The sequence below is a fragment of the Lepisosteus oculatus genome, chromosome 1 (assembly GCF_040954835.1).
Source record: "Lepisosteus oculatus isolate fLepOcu1 chromosome 1, fLepOcu1.hap2, whole genome shotgun sequence".
Taxonomy (NCBI): domain Eukaryota; kingdom Metazoa; phylum Chordata; class Actinopteri; order Semionotiformes; family Lepisosteidae; genus Lepisosteus; species Lepisosteus oculatus.
In genome coordinates this window covers 27,988,206-28,004,253 of record NC_090696.1, presented here as the reverse complement: position 1 = coordinate 28,004,253, position 16,048 = coordinate 27,988,206, and the positions used below count along the sequence as shown (strand labels likewise).

General features: G+C 36.8%; 1 protein-coding gene across 12 annotated transcripts in view; it reads right to left on the bottom strand.

The window, feature by feature from the left end:
* The window catches only part of inpp4b (inositol polyphosphate-4-phosphatase type II B), a 406,779-nt gene that overhangs the window by 73,953 nt on the left and 316,778 nt on the right, over nucleotides 1–16,048 (bottom strand). For all 12 annotated transcript variants that reach the window (XM_069188912.1, XM_069188926.1, XM_069188909.1 and 9 more), the window contains one exon: nucleotides 13,734–13,864. In XM_069188912.1, the coding sequence (XP_069045013.1) occupies nucleotides 13,734–13,864 (131 nt within the window). The remainder of the gene's footprint in view (nucleotides 1–13,733; nucleotides 13,865–16,048) is intronic.

The following is a 16,048-nucleotide window of genomic DNA, read 5'->3' as shown; positions in this document are numbered from 1 at the left end:
AATAACAGCCAGCCCTGCTCAATATAAACCTCACTTATTTTTACCCTTACCATCAAGGTCAAGTTGTCTGCACAAATATTCAACAAGCACATTATACCACAATCAAAGGAAATTTCTGAAGTGATCAGAAAAAAAGTTGTTGATATCTATCAGTCTGGGGTTACAGTCCACCAAACCACAGTGAGAGCCATAATCTCCAAATGGAGAACACTTAGAACAGTAGTGAATCTTCCCAGGACCGGCCTGCCAAAAGTTCTCCAAGGGAGCAGCATAAAATCATCCAGTAATCCTAAAAAAACATCCAACTGCAAGCTTCTCTTGCAGTGTTCATGACTCCACAATCAGAAAGAGACTGGGCAAAAGTGGGCAGAAACCACTGCTAACCAAGAAGAACATAAATGCTCACCTCTCATTTGCCAAGAAGCACCTGGATGATTCCCAAGCTTTTTGGTAGGATATTCTATGGACACATGAGCCAAAAGTGGAACTTTTTGGATGACATGGGTCTCATTATGTCTTGTGTAAAGCAAATGCAGTAAGAACATCATACCCACAGCCAGACATGGTGGTGATAGTGTGATGGTGTATATTCACTCACTATATTCAGCATAACTGCACTATGTATATATTACATACACCATGGACACATAACAGCTCTACTCACATTGAGTTTTATTCAATTTCAAAAATGTAACCTCAATTTTGTGATTTTTGTGTTTTTGTGAATTTTTGTGATTCTTGTAATTTTTGTGAGCTCGCAGAAAAAGACATTTCATTGCCAGCAACTACTACTGCACGCCGTATTGTTGTGCATTTGATAAATAAACTTTGATTTGATTTTGATTTGATTTGGTGTGGGGATGCTTTACTGCCTCAGAACCTGGACGATTTGCCATAATTGAAGGAACCATGAATTCTGCTCTGTATCAGAAAATTCTTGAGGAGAATGTCTGTTCATCTGTTCGTGAGCTGAAGCTGAAGCGTAGTTGGGTTATGCAGAAAGACAATGATCCAAAACACAAAAGCAAGTCCACATCAGAATGGCTGAAAAGAAGCTAAATTAAAGTTTTGGAGTGGCCTGGACAGAGTCCAGACCTAAACCCAATAGAGATGCTGTGGCAGGAAGAATTATAGGAAGCGTTTGTCATTGCAGTTAAAGGTGGTGGAACCAGTTATTAAGTGTTAAGTATTAAGGGGGCAATTATTTTTTCACATGGGGGATATGGGTGTTGGATAACTTTATTTATTAAATAAATGAAATAAAAATAATAAAAAAGTGTTCACCCAGCTTCCCTTTATTTAATACTAGATTTTGTCTAAAGATCTGAAAACATCCAGTGTGACAAATACGCAATAATAGGATACTTTTTCACGGCACTGTCAGTTAACTCTATGTTCTGCAAATAACATCTGAATTTCTATTGAAATGTACATGTATTGTAAATGTATTATGCACATGCATTATTGCCTTTGTTTCCACTGAAATTGTATTTTAGTGGATTGTAATTGTATATGTGGGGAGAACCACTTGGAACTGAATGTAACAAAAACAAGGAACTGGTGGTAGATGTCAGGAGGAAAAAGGTCAAACCTACTCCTGTCTACATCCATGGGAGTGGCGTGGAGATGGTGGACTCCTACAAGTACCTGGGAGTCCACATTAACGATAGACTGGAATGGTCTAAGAACATCGAGGCCATCTATAAGACAGAGCCGACTTTACTTCTTGAGGAGGCTCAGGTCCTTCAATGTATGTAGTAAGATTCTACATATGTTCTATCAGTAGGTAGCGAGCGCCATTTTCTACGCAGTGGTATGCTGGGGCCTTGGGATTAGAGCAGTGGATTCTAAAAGGCTGAACAAGCTCATCAGGAGAGCAAGCTCTGTCATTGTGTCTGACCTGGACCCCTTGGAGGCAGTGGCTGAGAGGAGAATGGTGTCCAAACTAGAGGCCATCATGGACAACGTCTCCCATCCCCTCTATGACATGCTTGTAGAAATGAAGAACACGTTCAGGAATAGACTGATTCATCCATGGTGCAACAGGGAGCGCTACAGGAGGTCATTCTTGCCTTCTGCCATAATACTGTACAACGCATCCACCTTGCGTCTGGGCAGAGGCAACATTGACAGTGACCTGTTTCTGGACTGAACACATCTACTGCTACATCTGTTCTCTTTCTTTTCCTGTTTACAACCGTTTTTTGTGCAATATATTTTAGGGACCCGTGCAATACATTTATATTTATATCTATATCTATATTTACATTCATATGTGTGATATGATTTTTCTCCGTACTGTTCTGTTCTGTTCTAGTTTGTTCTTTTTGTGTCTGGACTGTAAGTAACTCTTTTAGTGCACCCCTCACTGTACTGGTTGTATTGTATGTATTGTACTATTATCATTATTGTATCATTCGCTACACTGTGGCTGTGTTGTCTGTGTAAAGCTGCTGTTGCACTGCAATTTCCCTCATGGGATCAATAAAGTATCTATCTATCTATAGACTAGTAACAGAGGATGTTCCATCATCAAACTAAGAAAAATTAAAGAATAAAAAACTTTATTTTGCCTACGCTATTCAGCACAAGTAGGTTATATTTGTAGTGCCTTGTGTCTTTGTTTAATTCATGCAAAACAAGAAAATTATTTCTGACCCCCAATTAGAAAATGTCTAATCCACTAATACATGTTACAATTAAAATACAAATTCAGAACTGTGTTGATGCACTTCTTCTCTCAGACTTATTCATTTCATTTATCTGATCTTTAATAAGACGTTACTATTTTTTATTCTATTAAAAAAAAGAAATAGCTTAATGCTGGCATGAAAAAGTACTGGCTCTAGAATCCGTCTAAAGGAAACTATAAAGCTTCCTGGGATTAAAGGAATGACAAATTAAAAGAAATGAGACCTTTTAGGCTTGAACAGAGCAAACTAAAGATATATCTGCTTTATGTATCTTTAAAATCATCAAAGGCCTTGACAAACTCAATACTATGCATCAACAGCGATACACAAACTAGAGGGCACAATTGGAAACTATGGAGAAGTGCATTTTAACTGAGCACTTCTTTGTACGGTATCTAGAACCAATATAACCAGCCATGATGTTGAAGGCGATACCATCACTTCAGTAGCAGCTGGATGAGATCCTTAGATCAATAGCTACCGGATGAGATAGGTAATGTCAATGGTCAACTCTCTTCTCTATCCATTCTTACTTTTTTATGTTAGAATTAAAAAAACTGAACAGAATCACTAATGTCTAATTTAAATATGCACTTTTTATTTAAAATTAAAAAGGATTTTGTGTGATCTGTGCTCTGTGTAAATGCCAACTGTCTTTTTAAAAGGATAAGAGGAATTAATCAAATGCCACTTAAAATAAAGAATGATCAAGACTTAATTTTATTTAATATATAAACAAAGTTTGGGGCAAAACTGCTATAGAATCTTTAATCATGATGACTTTTTATATCATGTACTGTATGATTCAAATTGTTCAAATAAAGCTCAATGATTTAGAAATGGGAATGTTCTACAATTTGAATGGTGTATAAGATGAATGATTTTCCCATTAAATATAAATGAGATATACTGTATGGGCTTTTCATTGCACTTAAGAAATCTTGGTTTGCAAATACTTTTAATTTGCTAAAAAATGCTTTAAAAGGCAATTACTGTATGTAGGAAGTCGCTCACCTTCAATTATGGGCTTACAGTAAGTATAGATCAGCTGTTAAGTTACACAGTCATATGCTCCACCATCAACAAAATGCCTATCAAGCTTTTCCCTTCCTATTGCTCAGCTATTAACACTTTCATGCAATTTTTACCCAATATTATCTTCTAACCTCCCTTTCTACAATCTTATCACATTTTCTCACCTTCTGTTACAGAATGGAGTTTTTCTCATTGTACAACTGACATGCGATTTATCTGATTAGTCAGTAGCTAAAATTCAGGCTCCTTTTCTATACCCCTACTCAGATCTAGTTTCTGTGCTCTTTGTCCATCCCTTACTAACCTCATTAATTGATATCCGGACTTGCATTGACATGATTAAAGTCTGCTGCAATCACACCTGTGTTAAACCTGGTCAAGACTAAAAACAGGGACAAAGATGACAAAAACTCGGGAACGCCTGGCTGCCCCTCAATTGCAATCTTATCTTGCATATAATGAGCTGTGGAATAATCTTGTGAAAGTAGTTAAAGACTTGCTGATAGTTTCTGAATCTGGGTCACTTTCTTTTAAATTATTTTCCTTCTGAACTTGAGAACAACTTTTGATTTTCTGGATTGTGCAGAAAACTATTTAGGAATAATAGTTCATACCTTATAATGGTTAGGATCCCATTTAGTTAATAGGAGACAATTCGTAAATCTTGTTTGTTTTCAATCTGAAGATGTTGCAGTTACCCAGGATGTTCTGTAGGTTTATCTGCTGGGCCTTTACTGTATATGTTGGCAATGCATGGTGACACAGTGGTTAGCATCGCTTCCTCATAGAGCTGGGGCCCTGTGTTCAATTTCTGGATCGCTATCTGTGTGGAGTTTGTGTGTTCTTCCTGTGTTCGTATGGGTTATTGACCAGGTGATCTGGTTAACTGGCTTTTGGGAAGACTGGCCCTGGTGTTCTTACACCTTTTGTTTGCCAGGATAGGCTCCGGCTCCCCCGCGACCCCGAACTGGATTACAGTACGTGTCTAGAAAATGGATGGATGGATATTGACTCTCACTTGCTACCACAGACTTCAGTTTCACAGCTACAGTATGTTGATAACATTAAATAAAATATAAATCAGATACTACCGATGCCATTTTGAAATACTGTCTAACTGATATTAGGGTATAGATGTACTGTAATAGAAGTTTCTTAAACTCAGACATAATTCTGAAGATGACCCAACATCATCTGTCCTACATCAGTGATTTCAATGTTGTTGTTGACAGCTCTTATATCAAACCCATGACCAAGGTTAGAAGCCTTTGGTGTTATTTTTTATCTTGGAATGTCACTTGAAGCCCATGTTAGAAGTGTTATTTTTTAACTGCATAGCACTGCCCGAACAAAGTCTTTCATCTATTTGATGCTAAAAAATTAATAATTATCATCAAGTTATCAAGATTCAACTACTCTAGATCCTTTCTTACTGGTGCTAAAAGAAACTATGCTGCCTCAGCTTATAGCTCCTATCCTGTGTACACTGTGGCTTCCTGTAAAAGCTCAGATTTAGAAATTTTAGATCTTAAAACAGATTCTAAGATTCTCTGACTAACAAAAATGGAATTGAACAGTCTAACTCCCAGATATGTTAAAGATGTTGTCAGAGTATAGTTTGCCACTTTACCTGAGATCTGCTTATTCATCTTTGCATGCTTCAAACTATGAGACCAGGCTCTACACAAGGAGTGATAGATTCTTCTTTTGTACGACTTCACAACTGAACATCTTATTGCGTAAAATGGTCAAAATGTCTGTGATGGTGGTTGTTTTTAAGATGACTTTTCAACAAGCTAAAAGTTATAAAAGTCACTTGAACGCTTACGTTTTATAATATATTTTAATGCATTAATTGAGTTTTACTCTAATTTTATTTGATTATAAAATTATGTTATGCAATACATTTATATTTATATTTATATCTATGGTTACATCTATATTTATATTCATATGTGTGATACGATTTTCTGTGTACTGTTCTGTTCTAGTTTCCTCTTGTGTGTCCGGACTGTGAGTAACTCTTGTATTGTATTGTATGTATTGTACTATTATTATATAATTGTTACACTGTGGCTGTGTTGTGTGTGTTAAGCTGCTGTTGCACTGCAATTTCCCTCACGGGATCAATAAAGTATCTATCTATCTTATTTTATAGTATGACATGTTTTTTACTTCAGATTTGTATTTTATCTATGTTTTTTTAGAAGTGCATATAAACAGGACCCTACCTAGATTTCTATAAAAATGAAACAAATTGTGATCCAATTGTGCGAAAAGAAAAACCACTGAAAAGTAATGACAACTCTGAAGAACTGCAGTAATTTACTTAATCATGTGGCAATATCTTTCCATAACCAAAGCCAACAGAAAATGGTCTGAAATGTTGTTGGCTTTAGGAATGATTTAAAACTGTCAATGAACATGTCACCAAAAGAATAACAAATCGTGAATGGCTTTTTCCCATATCTCAGACCATGAAAAACTTTCAAAGACTGGTCTCCTGGGTTTCCTATATTTAGTATTACAGCTTCAGGAATAATACTTTTGTGTCAAACCACCAGTAATCACTTCATCTTTAGAGGGTGAAGAATAACAACGGAGTAAGTAACTGGGAAGAAGTAAGACGCTGTACACCCTGGACTGGATGCCATCTGGAGAAAACACCACAGGGGCCAAGGTGGGCAACATCTGGAATTAGCAGAAAACCCACCAGTAGCTTCATCAGTGCAAACCATCACACCAATTTCAGGATGGATAAAAAATAAAAAACAACTATAAATGTATTGTGCATCCATTAAATTAAAAGATTGTCCCTCAGCACGTATCAAAAAGCTCTGTCTGTGTTGTTAAATGGAGAAAATCACTTCCTTAAAAGAAAAAAAGCATCTCACAAATTTCTGAGCTCATTAGCTTTAGTTCTCCCTTCTAATTCTTCAGAAGATGGAGCCAAAGTAGAAGAACAATAGCTGCTGTATACCGAATATGAAATGTGCTTCGGGGCATGCTTGGTATACAAAACAAGGTAAAATCAAATTACTTAAGAATTCGGGTGCAGGGGTTAGATCGATGCAAAGAGGATTGTCCTCAGTCAATAGCTTGTGTGAGATTTTGTTTTATAAATGTACGTCTAGCTTCAAGCATGTTCATGATTTCCTTTAATTAAAAAAAAGGTCAGTGCAATTCTAGTAAATTCAACAGGACGGGAGATATGAAAATGTTTCTGGAATCTTAGTGGCTAGTTCCATAAAATAAATAATCACAAAACAAGGCAAGCCTCTTCATTCCTTGCATTTGGTATCATAATCTTAGATAATGCTGATCAGATTAAGGAAGAGTCTTGTTTGATACTCAGACCTCGGGCAACATTGTTCTGTTTGAAGACTCCCAGGATGTTTCACAGTCTGTAAAATCCAAATCTTTTTCCAAATCCCATTTTAGTCTTTTACAAACAATCACACATTGGTTCCCTGCTGTCTTCAGTTAATTATTTATCATTATGCAGTTTAGAAAAATAACTGGCTTGAACATGTTCTTTGAAACAGTGCTGAAACACCTGTGAGTCTTATCAATAACATCTATCCATCTATCTTCTAACTGCTAAGCCAATCCCAAAAAGCAACAAGCAAAAGGCAGGTCACACCCTGGAAGGGATGCCAGTCCATCTCAGGGCAGACAGACACACACTTGCACCAGGACCAGTTTTCCCAGAAGCCGATAAACTTACCAGTATGTATTCGGAGATTGGGAGGAAAACAGAGCACTTGGATGAAACTCATGCAAACACGTGGAGAACAAACAGTACAAACTCTACATAGATAGCATCCCAGGACTGAAATGGAACCCAGGGCCCAGCATTGTGAGGCTAACCACTGTGCCCCTTATTAATAACAAATTTGCTTTATTTTAATGAAATTGACCCTTATTATTTAGAAAAGCACCAGGGCCACATAATTATCACTGGACAAAACTGGATGTACTGCAACAGTAATAAGAAGGAATCTTAGTAATATTTAACTTAGAGTTATACTGCACAGTTTTGGCAGCTGTTCTAACTTAAAAGGTTGAAATTCCAACCAAGAGAAAGGATGATGCATTAGAAAGGAATCACTGATACAATATGCAAAGAACATAAATATCCTAAATTCACACATCAGTCACAAAGTTTTTTCATCTTCATGAGTTGAAAGCGGGGTTAGTCAAATTATTGTACTCTCTGTGCCTGCCATGCTTCATGCTAAAACGGGATACAAGGTAACAGACTGTTAGAGCTACCAAGAATTGATGTCTTCTAGTCTTCCTGGTTTCACAGATGCAGCCATCTAGAATATGCATCAAAATTCACGTCAGCAGAAAGCGCACTGCGGTATACGAAGATTCTGCTCTGCATGCCGAATTCAACCCTTTACTGCTCAAAGAAAATCGATAAGTGAAACTTGCGTTGTGTTAGATGTTACTGAAACAGTAGTTTAATTGAATCTGTTTTTTCTTAGTCTCATATTTCTTGATAATATAACATTTTATGTTATAAAGACATAGAAAATTCATAGCTTAGACACCGTTTTAAAATGTAACGTGGTTATACCGTATTTTTTTTCTGAGAAGGGGATTGCATGCAATTAATGGAGCCTGAACTGGACCTCTGTTTTTTAATTTGCCATTTTGTAACCCATTGGTGCTTTCCTGATCTAATCATAGTGCATGCATACTAGTAACAATATAATTCAATACAATGATTACATTGTTGAGACAGAAAGTTGTTACCAAGTTGCTCCCACATCTCCAAATGAGATACACTGTATAACACTGATCAAATTTTAATTTTTAATTAAAGTATAGAGAATTATTAGTATTTGTGCATATATAGAAATGAGGAAACAGTTAATGGTATTTTAGATTTTAATGATCAAAATATATTACAGATGGTGGCTTTAAGAACATATATTTAAAATCAAATAAACATGTAAAAAACAAAAAGGGGCCAGTTTTGAGTACTGATCTGAATTACTTTGTCACATACTGTATATTGCATTATAGCTGATAAAAGTACTGCACTATTTTTAGATCAACATGTTTAAATTGTTAATTTTACAATTTGCTATTTAGGCATGGTATGCACCGCCCTAAATGTATTACTATAATTTTAATGATCACTTGTAAACGTGGTGTAAGTAATGACATCCAGATGAAGGAAGTCTACAAGAATGATGCTAATACTATAGTTGATGTGCAGTACGGATATTACTTCACAGAATTCCTTAATGTGTGTGGCAAATTCGGAAACTTATCTTTTTTGTCCATGTACAGTGTTCGGATCACATGCAGTTAAAAACTACATTCTGTGAAGGAGACACTGACACCTAATAAAAACAATTGGCGACGACATCGATTTCCAGAACCAAGCCCTCAAAATGTACTCCTTTTTCACCAACAGAGGATACCATAGCAGTGTTATTGACAGGGCCCTTGCCCGAGCCAAAGACACCCCTCGGACCATCAACTCAATCAGGAACCCCCGCCATAACAACTGCATTCCTTTGGTGCTTCCCTACCACCCCAACACACGTCCTATCCCCAGGGCTATTAACTACAACTTTTCCATCCTACAGGATGATCCCTCCATTGGGGCCCTCTTTTCTGACCGCCCCATCATCTCATATCACCGACCACCTAATCTGCATAACCTTCTTGTTCACAGCTCCCTTGAGTGCCCTTAGCAATCATCAACACCAGGCACTTTCCCTTGCAACGGAGCTGGCTATATCACCTGCAAGTACACATCTAACACCACACTCATTCAAGGCCCCTCAGGACAATTCCAGATCACTCCAGATGGCATCTTGTACCTCCAGCAACCTTATTTGCTGTATCTCTTGCAGTAAATGCCCAGCCATCTACATTGGAGAAGCAGGAAGGAGACTCGGAAACCGCTTCAAGAGCATGTTAGGGCTGTGAAGATTAAAGATCTCTCCAAGCCAATTGTTTCTCATTTCACCTCTGACGGCCACGACCATTCTAATCTTTCCGTCTGTGTTCTCAAAGATGGTTTTCTGAACTCATACATCAGAAAGACTACAGAAACCAAAATTATCCTGCAGCTAGGATCACACCTTCCCCCTTCTCTTAACGACAGACTACTTTTCTTCTAAATTCTCTCTATTCATTGTGGGTTTCATTTCATACCTCTCTTCACCTATCCTGACTTCACACCTCTTGATTGGCCTCTCTTTCTGTCCCCTGCTCCCGCCCCTTGCTCCTCCTCTCTCCCAGCTTTTGTTCTCCTGCTACATTACCTTTGCTTACTGCCCTGTCTTTCTCACACCTGAAGAAGGCTCCATAGCTGAAATGTTGTGTTTTCTTTCTTCAGCATGGAATAAACCTATTACTTGTTCCTAATAAAAACCAATGCTGACATCTTTTTATACAGTACATACAAAAATATTCAAAAAGGTATCTTTAATTCAAAGTGGTGACAAAAATGATCAGGGGTCTTATTATCTGGTTTACCCCTCTTAATAGGACTTTTTATTACTTCTTAGTATGTAAAATGAAAAAGTAAGTAAAATGATTCAGAAAATGCTATCAACAATATCTTCTCTTCACCTCATAAAAGGGTACCAATTTGACATTTCTAGGACATTTACACTTCAGTTCAGGACCAGATCTGTTTGACAAGGTCACCCTTGACAAGGCAAAATGGCAACACACCTGTTGTTTGTGTTCTAGCCAAGTCTTCAGTTACTCAATCAAACCCTTCACTGACTTGCTAATAATAAGATTAATCTGAACTGTTTGTTCCCAGCTCTTAAACATGTTGGAGATTTATCCATTGTATTTTTTAAGAGAAATATAATCCAAAACCAGTGACAAGAAACAAAATGCAAATATACAGTACCAATGTAGCAACTTCTTAGATCCCTGAAGGCTTCAATTATCTTACTAAGGTGGCTTGGAATGAAAACCAGCAGGTGTGTGGGTCACCAGGCCCAGTATTGGGAACCAATGTCTTAGTGAATTTTCGACTGAAATAATATGCCGCTGAAAGGGCCAGTTATTAATAATAGTATAGCAGTGAATTAAAGCATGTATTTATTGCTTGTTCTGTCCATAAAATATAATTTATGTTTCAATACAATGTAAGTGCAATACAACGTATGCAAGTCATGTAAGAAAATAAGAAGAGTAAGCTGCAGAATACAGGTAGATGTTTGTTACATGAACAAAGTGAGTGAGCAAAAGCAGGGCTGGAACTGAATTGTGATTTGTCATCTAAGAGCACTACAAAGTCAAATGACATGTACATGAGCAACACGTATTAGTATAATACTCTCAAAGCAGCTCTGGGTTTCAAATGATTAGAAAATCCTCATAATTCTAACAACCTGGGTTTACTGAAAAGAAAATGACAGAGGAAATTTTACACACCTTTCCAACTTTGCTCAATCCCTCTGCACCAATTAATCCAGTTAAAGGATAATGTTAACTGGTGTCTACAGCCAAGGTGACCTTCATTTTTATTAAATTGAAAGACAGGGAAGAAGGGAAAATAAACTGAGAGCATGTGTTCTGCATAATGTGATTTGGAGAACTTCCACATGAAAAAGAAAAGGTAGAAACAACTGAGCATGCCCTCATAAGGATAAATACATTAAGACCCTGAAAACCTAAAAACACTATACTGTGTAAAACTCAAAACTAAGAGATGAAATAATAAAGTGTGTGCAGGAACTGATTTTAATTCTCAAATGTGTATTTGAATATGGGTAAAGACAGATTTGGGGTTTCAACTCACAAAGATTAATCACTGTAGTCTTATTATCATGCTATCAGAAACCAGAGATGAAACAGAACCATTGTACTCAATTAGGTGTTTACTGATGATGATGATGATGATAACGCACAACACATTTTCAAGATATGGCTCTATTGTCTGAGAGAAGACAGACAATGTTGTAGCACAGTAGAACCTTGGGTAGTCTATGGTAACTGTAAGGAGAATGCAATGCTGAAAAGAAGAAAATGTTTTATTACTAATCTCAGAAGAACAGTGACATTCACACTAAATCTTTGTTGAGTCTATTAAAAATTGATTACTCACTGTGAACATTCCACAATGAAATTATCACAAACAGCAGAGGATTATTAGACATCAGTGTGGACTGTACACTAGGATGAAACTGTTTCTGAAACTGAGAGTTATAAAGATTTATGAATGCTTCATTGGCAGCTATTATGTGAAATTGTACTCTGCCAATTATTATCCAACAAGTTCAGTTGTGGAGGCCAGTGTTTCCTAGTATTGGTACTGTATACCAGTTTGTCTTTTCTCTGGGTTGGGAGTGGTTGCAGAACATTAAGTAGGGTAACTTAATGTTCTCTTCTCTTAGTAGACAGACTATTTTTCTTCTAAATTCTCTTTATATAATGTAGGTTTCATTTCACACTTCTCTTCACCTATCCTGACTTCACACCTCTTGATTGGCCTCTCTTTCTGTGCCCTGCTCCCGCCTTTCGCTCCTCCTCTCTACCAGCTTTTGTTCTCCCGCTACATTGCCTTTGCATACAGCTCTGTCTTTCTCACACCTGAAAAAGGCCCCACGGCCAAAACATTGTGTTTTCTTTCTTCTCTTTTCAGCATGGAATAAACCTATTACTTGCTCCTTTATAACCCCCTGATGGCTAGCATTTGCTATTAGTATACTTTACTAGCAAAATGATTTAAATGCATAGCCTACATTTCCATCCTTTTATTTTCTGCTTTATCCAATAGAGGGTCACAGCAGAGTTAGAGCCTATCCCAGTGGGCAATGGGTGCAAGGCAGGGTACACCCAGGAAAGCAGTCCACTGCAGGGCAGACACAAACACAAACAAAGACTTACACATACTCACACCAGGGCCAGTTTTCTCAGAAGCCACTTAACCTACCAGTATCTCTTTGGACGGTGGGACGAAACCAGAGCGCGTGGGACAAACCCACTAGAACACAAGGAGAACAAACAAACTCCAAGCAGACAAACCCCACGTGCAGCACTAAACCCAGGGCTGCACCAAAGGTACCACTGCTGACCATTATGCCACCATGCCGCTCCAGCTTATATTTATTAAAATTTAATTTTCACTTTTGCTAGTTTACTAAAATGTTCTTTTGTGTCACAAATCAGCTAAAAACACTTTCTCTCTAGACAGTGTCATAAGTAAAGAGAGAGACGAGCTCAACAAATGCAAAGCTGTTGTTTTTCCCTACAATCATCACACTTAAGGAAGCCAGTCTCTCAAAGTGAATGATGTTTAGTCTCCTGGACAAGAAAGTGCTACTTAGTCTCATACCAAGTCCAGCTACATAATATCCTGCATTGTCACTGGGCCAAGTCACTTTACCTTATCTCTTACTTTCATACAGCTGTAGTGGTAGTCAATCCAAATGGAGAGATCACATATTTACATCATGCAGAAGAGGGATAGGAAGGTGTTGTAAATATGAACAATCAGCACTCCACTGAAGCAAAATTCTGGCATTTACAGTATCAGCTAGTTCAATGCAGTCTACAACACATTTTTTTGAAAATCATCATCACAACTGTGCATCGACAACTGGTAGAACCAAGAATTGAAGGTCCCTAAAAATGAACTTGTTGTTGCTTTCTAATATTAAAAATGTCTTGCAAAATTAAATTAAAAACTCAAATCAACAATACCAGGGCATTTTAGCCTGCAACAGAAACTCAGGAATTGGAGAGAGAGATAGAGATTTTAAGGTACGAGACAAGAACAAGCCTAAAATAATTCTCCTGCTTGACATTTGCACAGATACTGTACATGAGTGAAACAGTGTCAAGAAACTCTAAAGTTAACCCGACAAGACCTATCAAGGGATCTAATAAGCTGCTCAATGAATGTCTCTTCTCCATTTAAACAGGAAAATCACATTTTGGAGTGAACAGCTATGAGAAAGGACTTTGTTTCCCATGACTTCATAAAAATTCAAAGTAGAAAACGTACAGTACCTGTTAGCTTGCTCATTTCAGTGAGAGTTTCCTGGTAGCTACTGATCATCTGACCATAATGACTGATCACTTCCTTACGGAGATTTTCCCAGTGAGGAGAAAGGTCACCCAGGTCTTTTAACTCCTGTATCCTGCAGGAAAGAGGGAGGAGAGAACAAACTGAACCTCAATATTGCATTACACAAGATAAACACGCAAAGGAGAAGAATAAAGTTTACAGTAAAGAATGGCAGGTTAGCTGGGTTGATTTATACCCCCTAGCCTTAGTTTTAGGAATAAATACACCCAGGTGTGCCTGGAAGACACATGCTGATGCTGTCGATAGCCTGTAGTAACTCTTTACACTTCAGGCGAAAGCAATAGTGATAATAAGCTCATTGCTGATACGGCTTGTGATCTTGAGACACAGTCAGCTGCATATTTGGAATTACAATTAAGCAATTAACATAAATATCCACTCGAATATTTAGCAAAAAAGGATATGAACATACAAGAAAAAATGTTTTCCGCTGTGTAATGATAATCCCCTCTAAACGCCTGCCTGATATTAACTGATATAAACAAATGTGCGAATGTTTATCCAAATCAAACACAAATGTTTTCTCATTTGATTTTTTTAATATCAAGTCTTTGTTAACTTTCAATTGAAAACAAAGCCCTGATTTTCTGGGGAAAAATTACTTTCCACAACTATTCACCTTTTTATTCAATGGAAGAATAATGTAATGATTCAGACATTTTGTTTTCACTTTCAGGAGGCATTACTTAAAAACCCTTAAGAAAGATACCTTTTTAATACACTGACAATGGGAATCCATTTAAATCAATGAACTGTTAGCTCACTCATTCATATTAATTTAGACACTATAAGACAGAATTGACACCAACAGCCTATGAAAGTTAGTTTAATGAGAAAAAAAATGAACCTAACGCAGTGATTGATTTCATTGTTATATTTTATTTTATTCAATGCATTATGTGTACAATTAGCATACAACTCCAATTTGTTCCAAATGAACCGTTTCCTGTGTTCATGGTGACAGTTTCTATTTGACTACTGGTATTAAGAAGGAATGCTGTGTTTGACAAATGAAGCATTCTCCACCAAACACAAACCTTTAGGAAATAAAGCCTGCCCTCAAGCTGACAAAGTACAGTATTTCTCTTAAAAGTTGTCTTAAACCACTACAGAAATGAATTTTGTTCCTCTTGCATTCTGAACTACAAAAAATGTCCTTTTGTCTGTGGCAGTCACCTTGATATTCAGCAGTGTCTTTCATCCTGTCATCTAGCATTCAGTGACCAGAAGGTACCATGCACAGTATGCTGCCATTAGTGTCAAGCGATCAATGCAGGATGTAAAGAGAATATTGTTTGTAGAGGGAAAGCTCGTACTAGGGATGTAACTCACTGTTTCTTGTTTCTATTACAATGCCATATATTCATCCTTGTCTGATCATTTCTCAGTAAGGAGTTAGACCTTGCAATAGGAGTTGACGATTGCATGAGCTTGTCCAACCTCTCTCAGATGTGATAGAAAAAAAACATTCTACATTAGCAATCATTCAATCTCATTCCATTTAGCCTAAAAAATTAACATGCTAGTCAAGGGTTGATTAAACCTGTTAAGATTCAAATGTATAGTGACTGGTAAATGTACTGTATATCATACATTTGTTTTCAATACTTTTCAAAACATTAATACAATGTGTTCTGTACAAGAAGCAATAATAATTTTACAGTTTAGAAACTGTACAGTAAAGTTTTCCCAAGTATAAATACAGTACTCGATCTATATAATATGTAAACTAACCATAGCTATTGATTAAACTTAAGTGTTTGAAATGTCTCGTGCCTATCAAACATTACTTAAAAACACAAGATATTTAAATGACATCCAATACCTTGTGATTCATTATCAATCTTGACAAACTTAATGTGCTATATTTGTAGGTTCCAAGCAAAATGCTACTCTTTTGTCAAAATTCAATATTTATTTTCCATGTACAGCAGTAAAACTAATGTCTGTTAAAATAACCCAATCATCAGTTATAATCAGTACAATTATTTGATATAATACTGATGATCAGTTTACTAAGCCTGTAATGAATGCATTTTAGGAAGCATGAGAATTAGAGTTAAAACACTGAAAGCTGTTATCACATGCACATTATTCCATTATCTTTACCCATGGATTATAACACTACTTTTGGCACTTTTAAATAACAGTAAATACAGATAAGCTGTTTTAATGTTATTGAATTTAATTTTGATGGCAACTACAGCATTACTTTCATACACATTATTTTCTTATA